The sequence below is a fragment of the Tachypleus tridentatus genome, chromosome 1 (genome assembly GCF_004210375.1).
Source record: "Tachypleus tridentatus isolate NWPU-2018 chromosome 1, ASM421037v1, whole genome shotgun sequence".
In the NCBI taxonomy this organism is placed as follows: domain Eukaryota; kingdom Metazoa; phylum Arthropoda; class Merostomata; order Xiphosura; family Limulidae; genus Tachypleus; species Tachypleus tridentatus.
In genome coordinates this window covers 139,929,712-139,941,349 of record NC_134825.1, presented here as the reverse complement: position 1 = coordinate 139,941,349, position 11,638 = coordinate 139,929,712, and the positions used below count along the sequence as shown (strand labels likewise).

The 11,638-nt window shown below is 35.7% G+C and overlaps 1 protein-coding gene across 2 annotated transcripts in view; it reads right to left on the bottom strand.

The window, feature by feature from the left end:
- Positions 1-423: 423 nt before the first annotated feature.
- Positions 424-11,638, bottom strand: part of Asciz (ASCIZ zinc finger protein) — a 31,029-nt gene continuing 19,814 nt past the window's right edge. For both annotated transcript variants that reach the window (XM_076455309.1, XM_076455319.1), the window contains 2 exons: positions 7,943-8,154; positions 424-3,131 (listed from right to left, as the gene is read on the bottom strand). In XM_076455309.1, the coding sequence (XP_076311424.1) occupies positions 1,304-3,131; positions 7,943-8,154 (2,040 nt within the window). In that variant the 3' untranslated portion in view covers positions 424-1,303. The remainder of the gene's footprint in view (positions 3,132-7,942; positions 8,155-11,638) is intronic.

Sequence of the window (11,638 nt, the reverse complement as noted above, 5' to 3'; positions counted from 1 at the left end):
ACACACATTGTTAATTATTCGTCAGTCACATATAAGGTATACACTCAATGAATTTAACCCATTAATTACTAAACTAAGACAAAGCTTCATCACAACCAATTCTAATAAGACCCAAAACTCAGTAACTGAAATAAATTTTCATCATCAAAATGTTTTATGATTCAGGATAAGAACATCAATATTTATGTGATGTTCACCAAAAATGAAGTAATGAAGAGTTACTTAAAAAGAACAGTGTATAATACAAACGTTTTCCATGACTCATTGTGTGGAATAACTCCTGCTTCACAGTGTACTCCAGGTTAAAACCATGTTTTATCTATGACTCATTGTATGAAATAACTCTCGTTTCATAGTGTACCTAAGGTTAAAGCCATATAATAAAACATTATTCATTTAGGATAATAAAACAAAAAAGCAAGGTTTTTTTGGTTTTTTTCATTTTATTGTCCCAATTTCTCTAGTATTCATTACAAATTCTGAAAAACAACAAAATACATTTAAGACTATTATGAAATTGGAGCACAGGGAGAGTTGACATTTTTAGCAGCTTTGCATGTATATTATTAACATTACATATTCTAACTCCTTCAACTACACATAGGGTTCTACTGTAGCTGGATTAGATATATTCTTTGGTCTTATTTCAGTAATACTTTCAATTTAAAGATGTCAGTTATTATACAGTATTCCACTCTTTATATGTAACCAACACAGTACTGAAATGTGTTCTTATTAACTATATTTATTTTTATGTATGAGAAAATGTCTCTTCACATTGTATACATAGTTGCTTCCGTCCAAAAGAAAAAACAAATTACAGGCAGATGTTTTAATGCATCCATTCATTGTGTATGGTGGACCAGATGTTTTCACACTTGAAATTTCATATCTAAAAGTGGTGATAACAAAATCTGATCCTTTCGCACTCTTGTGCACATTAAACTTCAACTTTATACAATATTTCCAGCTTACTATACTACAAGAGTTGTTAGATTTGCTAATAAGAAACACACTTTACAAGAAATGTTAATCAACAGTGGCCATAACCTTGTTTATGATCTTTTCAAGTGTTATAAACAGCTGATAGAATTATTTAAAAAAATAGTAAAGACATCTACAATTCAATAGCCACTCTAATTTATTAGTACAATGTTAAATGCACATTGCAACTTGTTTAAAGATAAAATATACAACTCAAAGTTTTACCACATTATACACAAGTTTATATTTTTAAGTGTAACATTTACACCTTTAAGCTGCACAGCAGATTATTACGAGAGTAAAATAACCAATATTCATGCTATAGAACTGAACCCAGAAAACTATTTGTAATATTAAAATTTAAGTTATGTGTTTGAGTCCATGAAGTAGTCATTGAAGTTTCGAAAAGGTTACTAACTGTTTGAGTTTCTGTATCAGTCAAGTGAATGTTTGAAGTTTCATCATCTCCAATATAAAATCCCTCATTTGACAAATATTGTTCTATTTGGTCATCATTGTTATTTGGTATTAAAGTTGGAAAGGTGCAAGTGGGATCTGTCTGGATTTCAATGGAATGTTGTTCCATTAAAAAGACAGACTCTTCCAAATTAGATAAATGATCCCAGGGAGTCTGAGTCTCAATATCAGACAGTTCAAAGTCTGAGAATGTAAGATCTTCACTTGTCTGAGTGTGGGTGTGATCAAACATGTAGGTAAAGTCAAAGTTCCAAGGTGTTTGTGTTTGAATCTCAGCCTCTGAAAATAATTGTGAAGAACAAAAATCTGTTTGAACAGATTGCTGTACTAAACTCTGGTCGAGGAGAAAGTTTTCAAAGTCCTCATTTGTAGAAGAGCCAGAATTTATCTTCTTTAGAACCACAGCAGTGGGTGTTGTATTCATGTTAATAACAGAGTCATTCATATCATTAGGAAATGGTGAAATGGTTGTCTGAGAATTATCTTGTAAACTGGGATCAATTTCTAGTAAAGGAATAATTTGTTCATCCAAAGACTTTGCACTATCAATAGTAGAGCAAAGGGTCTGTTTACCTCCAAAACTTGAACAGTCAAAATGTGAGTTTAAGTTCAGACTGTATGACATCTGTTCATCCTGGGTATAAGCCTGAACAACTTCTCTTATCAAATCTTCCTCTGTGATGGTTTCAGAATCACAGAATTCCTTGTTAGGAAGAATACATGGACTTGTTTGTGTTCCAGATGAAGATCTAGCCATCATATCACACCAGGTGTTGCTATTCCTGTTTTGTTGACCAAATAGCATATCATGAAGATTCTTCCACATTACTTGGTTGTTGTATTCATTTTCTTGTGTAATGTTAGTTTTGGAAGAATATGTCTGTGTTTCTCGGGGAATTTTGTGTGTGGAACTTCTTCTTGACTTGAAATTTCCAGTAAACCTCCCCTTCCTCAGTTTTTTCATTTTAACCACAGTACTTTCCATTGTTTGAGTTTCAGCACTCTCCTTTAAAACTTGCTGCCTTCTCATTTTCCTACTCAGTCTTGGAGAGCACTGTGATGCTCGGGATTCACGAGCTGTTTCAAGATGAGCATTGTTTAGAGATAAGCTGAGTAAACAAGGTCCAGTTGTCTGGGTTTCTGCTACTGCTTTCTCCTGAGATGTCTGTGTACATGTAGCTGCTTTATTTACTTGTGAAATCTTGAAATGGCTGATGTCTTTGACAAGTGGAGATCCTTTCTTCTCTGTAACATTGGATTTGCTATGCAACATTTGTGGTTGTATCATATCATAGTTTTCATTTTCCAGAATCACATCTTCCTGCCCAACAATCTTACAACTGTTTTCTAATAGTCCAAGCTGATTTTTAAGATTTACAGTGCTTTTCTGAATACTTTTATTGGCATTAGACCTACAACTGCAAGAACTGTTAGCCTGGACAGAGCTAACTATTTCTATCTCTTGAGCAGTTGTATTAACACAGGTTGGTTTTAATATTGTTGTTTCTGATAACAATGATTGTGTTTTGGGAAGAATTTTTCTATGTTTCACAGAGCTTGAGAGTCCAGGTGAATTGAAAGGTTTCTGTTGATCTGGTAAAACCATTATTATGGGCATCACTGTTTGATGCAAATGAATTTGAAGAGGTTGTTTCATGTAGCTAATTCTTCTGAAAAATTGAGGAAAAAATATGTTAATTACACATTTATATGTATCAAGTGGTTCATCATATTTTCAAAGCTAATATGAAAAAAAAGTTAAGCCTTGAAGTACTTAATTCTATTATTGAAAACAAGTTCCTGTAGAAAAGAATGGGAAAGTGTGAAACCCACACAAACTCGGAATATCCTGTCCATTAAAAAATGTTTAATAAAAATGAGCAAATGGCAATGTAACCCATTATATTGAAGTCTTGTACAATGCCAAACCTCAATTTTGTATTATAAGCCTGTTCAATGTCAAATAATATTGACACAAGATGTTGTCATTTGAGAAAGGCTTCTCTGATTTATGTTTCAAATTGAATTAGGTGGTCCATGGTGGAATGCTGTTGTCGGAACCCATACTGGGTGAGCGAGAGGAAGTTGTTTGATTCGAGGAACCAAACAAGATGAGCATTAACCATCCTCTCTAAGGTTTTACACAGATAGCTTGTCAAAGCAACTGGATGGTAGTTTGAAGGAATCATGGGATCCTTCCCAGGCTTAGAGAAAGATAGGACAATAGCTTGGCACCAGGCATCAGGAAAAACATTCTCCTGCCAGATCTGGTTAAAAACAATCAAAAGAATAGCAAGAGAAGCAGGAGATAGATGGCACAACACCTCATAACATATACCATCAGGTCCAACCGCTGTACTGCTAGACCGATGATGGGCCAGTTTGAGTTCCACCAGTGTAAAGGGATGATATTAGTCATAGAGACAATCAGCTCGAAAGGAAAGAGGTGATTGCTCTGTCAGAGTCTTGATGACTAAAAAGGTGGAAGAAGCAGAAGTGCTAGATGCCTGGCAAAAGCTTTAACCTAGAGTATTGACAATGCTCTGGGTATCAGCTACGTCCGGGCCATCAGAGAGCCAGATCGAGAGGGAGACAGTTATATTGCCCACTGACCTTTCAATTCTTGTCCCATGACTTTGGAACTGGTGGTAGAAGATATGCTGATTGTAAACTTAATTCAAGATTCCTTCTAGCTTTGATGTCTTATTCATCAAGCATGTGCATGGACCCACTGAAAAGCGATGTGGTTCGAGAGTGTGGGATGTCTACAGAAAGTATCCCAGGCTCATTTTTGAGCCTTCCATGCCATGTGGCAGGCAGGATTCCACCATGGACAAGGATACAGTGATAAACATGTCAAGGTTTTAGGAATACATTGATCAGCTGCCTGTATAACACAGTCAGTTACTGCTGCCACACAATCGTCTATTGATGGCTTACAGACGATAGCAAGATCAAATTCTGCAAGAGCAGTTAAAGAGGGCCAGCTTGCCTGATCCAGCTTCCACTGAGGCACGCAGGTCTGGTGGCACTGACCACGGCCAGTCTCTCTCAAGATTACATGAAAATGATCACTGCCTCGTGGATTACTGTCAACCATCCATGAAAAATAATGGGAAAATAATGAAGGGGAGAAAATTGAGAGATCAAAAGCAGTAAAGGGTTGACTAGGGGCATGGAAATAAATAGAAGAACCAGTATTGAAAAGAGAAAGGTTGTGATCAGAGAGCATACACTATACAATGTGACCTCTCCTATCAATATCAGCACTTCCCCAGAGGGGATGATGTCCATTAAAGTCTCCCAGGATTTAGGGCAACAATGAAAGTAGTATGAGTGAGAGCCATTGCAGTTGATGCAACGAGGGTCTGTTTTACACTCATAGGCATCGTGGTCCTTGCCACTGCAAAGAGCACACATCAAGGAACCATGACATGATGTCTTCAAGTGGCCAAATCACTGACACTGGAAACATCTGAGAGAGTTTGGAATGTATTGCAGTACCCTGCAATTAAGATAACCTGCCTTGATGGTGGCAGGTGGATGCAGTGATGTAAATGACAGAATGATGACATTGGTCAGCATCAGAATTCCATCTTTGCAAGTGGAGATACTCCTCACTGCAAAGACTCCTTGTGTGGAGAAACCATCAAGAATTTCTAACTCAGGGATGTTCTTCATATCCCTCTCAATAATAACTCCTCATGATGAATTCAAAGTAGTATGAGGCATAACCTCAATAGGTATATCCCCAATAGCCTTTGAATGCAAAAGGAGTTCACTGTGTTGAGATGTGAATGTTTACACCAGTATGTCTCCAGAGCGAAGCTTCTTTACTGACTTTGGAGAGCCAGCAAGTCCCTCTAGTCCCTTCTGAATGAAAAAGGGAGACATTTGCCCTAAAGGTTTGACTGAAAGTGAGTGCAATATAAGAAAATGAGGTACAACAGCTGGTGAGGGTTGCTGCTCAGAATCTTCACAACATGTTTGTTTACCTATAGACTGCTTTTTCACTATTTTATTAAGACTTTTAATTGGAGTATCTATAATAAAGAAAGGGAAATTTCAGTACCCACTGACCCCACCCACCATGGAGCCCTACGAGGGGGCACACTACGATGTCAAACAATGACACTGCAGCAATTCCAGGATTTTGTGAGCACTATACCCAAATACCAGCATCAGATATAATGTCCACAATACCTGTTGAGAACATCCAACACTGGTACTTGGTTGACCCAAGGAAAGGCCACCCCAAGGCTGCCAATTTACAGGAATTCAAGACCAAAATGGACCCCCCAACCACCCAGATCCTCTACTCCCCTTCACGGGTTGCCACACATAGCAAACATGTGGGTGGATATTTAGATCTTAGAAGAGGTAAACTGAAAGAACAGAACTTTCCCTGGGAGGCCCCCTCACCATGTACAGGAATCCACACTGAGGGGGAGAGAAAATAACAATCAATAACAATTAAAGTTTATAATGACAAATAGAAAGACAAAGAAGACCTTGCTAGAAGGCCTAAGAAATGAATAATACAAAGCAAGTGAGGTCTTTTGGAATTGCCTGTTTTTTTAAAAGCATCAGCCCAAACCTATATGTTAGGGAGAAAGAAAATAAAGATTCCAAAATGAATTTCTGTACTAAAACACTAGAACCTTCAGGTGTAACAGAAAATGTTTCAAACTTTGAAATGGAATATGCTTGAGAAAAAAAGATAATTTCAGCAGAACCTTCATCAGCACTAAGGCTGTCATGTAATTACTGCTCCTTGAACAAAGAACACTGTACAAAAAACTGACTTATAAAAAGAGTAATGGTTATTCAAATTGTCTTTAATGTGGCCCTTACTATAAAAACGTACAGAAGATCCCACTGTAACTGCCCACATGCATATCTCAACAAATACCACCAATGCCTTTACAGGAACCCCTTGCATGCCAAGAGAAGACTTCTGAAATAAATATTCTAAAGAATCAGCAGAAGTGCTTCTATCACTGATAGAAGCATTAATTGAAGTAACTGAAACTTCACAATTCATCACACACAAAACAAATACTGCAAACTGTCAACAAGAAAAATTTTTTGGGAAACTAGAGTAATATAAGATCTCCTGATGTATACCCTGTAATGACTAAAAGATATTTTTAGAATTTTTGGTCACATGTTTGTTGCTAGCAGGAGAGCAAACTCAACAGGAAATAATGTAAATTATTTGATCATAAATTTTATCACTGCTTTGATTTGAAAAACACCACACACAGTTTCACTGAGTTTATAATCTCTATCACATAATAAAAATTAGTTGTTTTTTTTACCATATCAAAACAATAAATAAATCAACTTTTTTAAAACTGTTAATCAGTAAGTTTCTTTTGATACATTCTGTAAGTTTTAAACCCATCTAATGTTTATTTATGTGTGTTTCTTTTCAGTCCTTTAATTTTCCCATTCATGTGGTTACTAAGGCTGACTAACATACAGATGCCCTAAACAAAACAGTGGTTTTTGAAAAAGTAGAAACTTGATATGGTCAATTGCAAAATGATGTAACTAAACTTACCATGTCTGTTCCATGAAATATTTTTCTTCTGCAGTATTATGATTCAAATGAAATATAAAATGATAAAGAAATCCTTTTGCAAGCTTTAAAAAATCAGAATTAATTGTGTCCACAAACATCCTTTCTTCTAGCAATTAATTACTTTGTTCCAATATCTATCCAAGTATTAACTTGTGGTTGGCTTACACACAGTTGATTAGAACAAAAAAAAAACAAGCTTCATTAGGTATTTAGATCACAATCATATGACCTTAAAGAAGAAGTAATAACAGGTGGAGATAGAGAGACTAGCTAGAATCAATTATCACCCAGAATTGTCAATGTTTCTCATGTATTTTAATATTGCCATACCATCAATGTATATAAAATATAGTTGTCACTTTTAAACTAGAAATTTATTAAGAAAATCACAAATTCCAAAACAGTATTCTAGACTTATGATAAATATATTTTGCCAACATATGTACATATGCCATCAATGTGTAGATAGAACAAGTCACAGTTAATGTTAGAGGATATGACTTATTAGTTAAGATGTAAGAACAGCAACCAAAAACAGGATTAACATCTACCACAGTTTCATACTTACTGAATTTTTTTTTTGTTTCTATGTATAAATAAGCTGAGTAGTCCAAGGAAAAAAATAAAATAATATGAAGATAAAAATAACTTTGAATCTTTGTAAATAAAGAAAAAGAATAAATATTAAACCAGATTACACCATTAGTAGACTTTAGTTACTGGTAACTAAAATATAATTTTACTTATCCACAAATGATCCTTTTTGGAAAGAAAACTTATACTTTGCACTAAAAATGACTTCTACAGCTACATATATATTTACTTGATGGCATTGTTTATAACACTGTAAAACTATGTAATACCTTTAAACATGTTAAAAGAAACTATTGGTACCTTTTTTTTGGTTGTACATCATCTGGAAGTGCATGTTGCTGTCTTCGAGCGTGGGTAAGAAGAGCTTCACGGAACTTGTAATGAATACCACACGAGCATCTCCAATTAATTCCACATGTTTTTTCATGGTTTCTGAGTAGTGTCTCAGTTGCAAACTTCTTATCACATTTTGGACATGGAAACTTCTTTTCTTGATGAACTTTCTCAAAATGCTAAAACACAGTATATAAAAACAGATGTTGAAACACTGTTATACAGATATGTAATATTCATGAAAAATGTGCTGCTCCTGACTTTAGGTAGCATATTTGTTGCTATGTAATGTTATAATTTTGAAATGTTTGTAGCATAACAAATAAAACAATGATATACCAGTAGAAAAATGCTAAGTGAAGTAACTGATAAATTTTTGCCACAAGTTATACAATTTCAATCATGACTTTAACAATATTAGTGTTGTCATTTGATGGAGAAAGGACAAGTGAATGGTTTATGACAATCAAAACCTCCCAGCACATAATAAGTGTGTTACATGTGACCTGAACATACTATAAGCTCCTGAGCTTATAAACTATAAAGATCACACTATATCAAACTATAAACTAAACTATAAAGATCACATTGATAGGAGTTACTTGAGGAAGGACTAGTTAACAGAAGTGTGGGGTTGGTGGGGTGCAAGAAAGCAAATGGTTGTTATTGAAGTAGCACTTCAGAGGCCAGTGTTTATATATATTAATATTGATAGGGAAATAACTTATAAATTAATAAGCTTTGCAAATGGCATTAAGCTCTTGAATATTTCTAACTGTACTCAAGATGTTTATGTTTCACACAAACAATTTGATCAACTATTAAATTCGAAAAATATTTGACAAATGGGCATTAATCACAATAGATGCAAGATAATGCACTTGGGTTATCATGATTTGGTTAACTCATTTAACCCAATTAATCAACTTAATACTAACTTAACGCACTGGTTGATAAGTCATTCAGGCTACTGAAGAAGTTGGTTTGGTATTTTATGGTGCAAAGCAACCAGGCTATCTGCACCAAACATCCTGTGAAAAGTTAAAATTAAAGTAAAATTGGTAAAATTCATAAAAGGAAATTAAGGTAAAACAAAACAAAGTTTAATTTTTGAATTAAAAAACATACATAGCATTAAATCCAATCTTTACATCTAGTCTACAGCAGTAAAAGAAAAACTACAGTAATACAAGTTGTAAAGGACTTTCTGTAGCATAATTGTAATTATCGTAACTTGTCAGGAAGACTATCAGGTAAGTATAAAAACCACCGTCAGTCACCTGAAGTTTGCCTTTCCAGTCCTGCTTTTTTAGTTATTTGACGTTACAGAAATTTTCAGAAAGTAAAGTAATTCAAGTTTTAAAAAGACTTGTAGTAAAATTTTAATTATTATAACTCATTAAGATGACTAACAGCAACATTAGTCACCTGAAGTTGGCCTTTACAATCCTGGTTTCAAGTTATTTGATGTTAGTCATTTTCTAATTCCAAATTGAACTAGATGTACTTTGATTCTTAAAAGGGAATCACATTAAAAAAGGTCTGATGTATAAATTAAAAAAACTTAAATAGCATTAAAAAGATTAATGGTCTTTAAAAAACTAAACAATTTCTAAGGTGGACAGTGTCACCATCACCAATAACACTGTCTAATGTTATGGATAAACCTTGGGACAGAACACGTTTAAAATGGTGCTGTCCTTGAGAGTTATGATGGCAAGAGAGTAAAATGTGGCTTATTGTGACCTGAGTGTTACACAGATAACACATTTGTGCATCAGTCCCAGATAAAAGAAAATAATGAATTAAAAAACTGTGACCAACGTGTAGTCGACTTAGAACAACTTCCTCTTTCTGATCCTTATGGAAGCAAGATGCCCCCAGAGTCCAACAGAGGGTTTTATTTGGAAAGTCTTGTTTTCAAGTTGCTCACTCCAAGTCGACTGCAAACTGGTACAGAGCCGAGCCTTGAAAACAGTACCGTAGTCCACGTATGGAAAAGGCACAGCAGTGATAGTGCCAGAGCAGATAGATTTAGCTGAGGTGTTGGCGAGCTTGTTCCCTCAAATACCAATATGGCACAGTTTTCAGAAAAATGGGATAGAAGTAGATATTAAAGAGAAATGGGCCAGTTGATTTTGAATATTAGCAAGAACAGGATGTGAACCTACGTGAAACAATTCCAGAGCCAGTAGAGAACTAAGCAAATCAATATAAATAGTGGAATTTGAGTACTCCTTAGCTTCTATGTGATCCAGGGCAAGAGAAATGGCATACAGTTCAGCATTGAACACAGAAGTTGAAGTGGGGATTCTGCACGCAACCACTGAACCACAAGAAACCATGGCAGAACCCACACGGTCACCTGATTTCAAACAATCTGTATAAATAGGAATGGAAGGATGGTACGAAAGATGTTCAGCAAATAACAGGTAGTATTTCTAATTGAGAGTGTCTGCTTTTCTCGGATGAATTAAAGATAGGTCACATTTAGGGACTGTTACAAGTCATGGCGGGATGGGCTGACCAGTAGATGCAGCAATGTTATCCAAGGACAGACCCAATTCATCCAATTTCACCTGGATATGAAGGCCAAAAGGAGCAAAGGCAGATTGTCTGTTCTGAAAAAGCATGGCCCACCTAAGAACAACCCCAGGTGGGTTCCTTTAGTAATGAATGAAGTTTCAAAGCATATAATAAAGACAGTTGCAAATGGCAGAGGTGCAAAGAAGGTTCATGAGACTCTGTCTGAAAGCTCTGAACTGGGGATGTGCAGAAAGCCAAGATGCAGAGCCAAAGTCATTATGATGAATGGAGTCTGAACATATTTAAGGCCTAGGTCCTGGCAGAGCCACAGACCAGTGATCCACGCTCTAGTTTTAATGCATGTTTAGCATAGAACATCGATCAGCTCCCCAAGTGGTGGAAGAGAGAGAACAGAAGATGTTCAGTGCTCTTGTACATTTTCCCCATAGCTGTTTTGATGCCCATTAAGAAATTTAAAAAAAAAATGGACAAATGGCCATGTAGCCAATATATATGGAGGTTTCTCAAAATACCATACCTCCATGTTATATCATTAGCCTTCTCAATATCAAAGAATATTGATATAACATGTCTTTTGAGAAAGGATTCTCTGATTGATGTTTCAAATCGAATCAGGTGGTCCATGATGGATCGCTGTTGTCAGAACCCAAACTGGGTGAGCGAGAGGAGGTTGTTTGATTTGAGAACCAAATAAGACGAGCATTAACTATCCTCTCTAAGGTCTTACAGAGACAACTTGTCAAAGCAACTGGACAGTACTTTGAAAGAATCTTGGGATCCTTCCCAGGCTTAGAGAAAGGTAGGACAATAGCCTGGTGCCAGGCATCACGAGAAACATTGTCTTGCCAGATCCAGTTAAAAACAATCAGAAGAATAGCAAGAGAAGCAGGAGATAGATAGCATAGCATTTCATAGTGTACATCATCAGGTCCAACCAATGTACTATCAGACCGATGAATGGCCATTTTGAGTTCCACCAGGGTTAAGGAATGATTATAGTCATAGAGACAATCAGCTCGAAAGGATCGCTTTGTTCATGTCTTGATGGTTAAAAAAATGGAGGAAGAAACAGAAGTGCTAGATACCTGGCAAAAAGCTTTCACGTAGATCATCGGC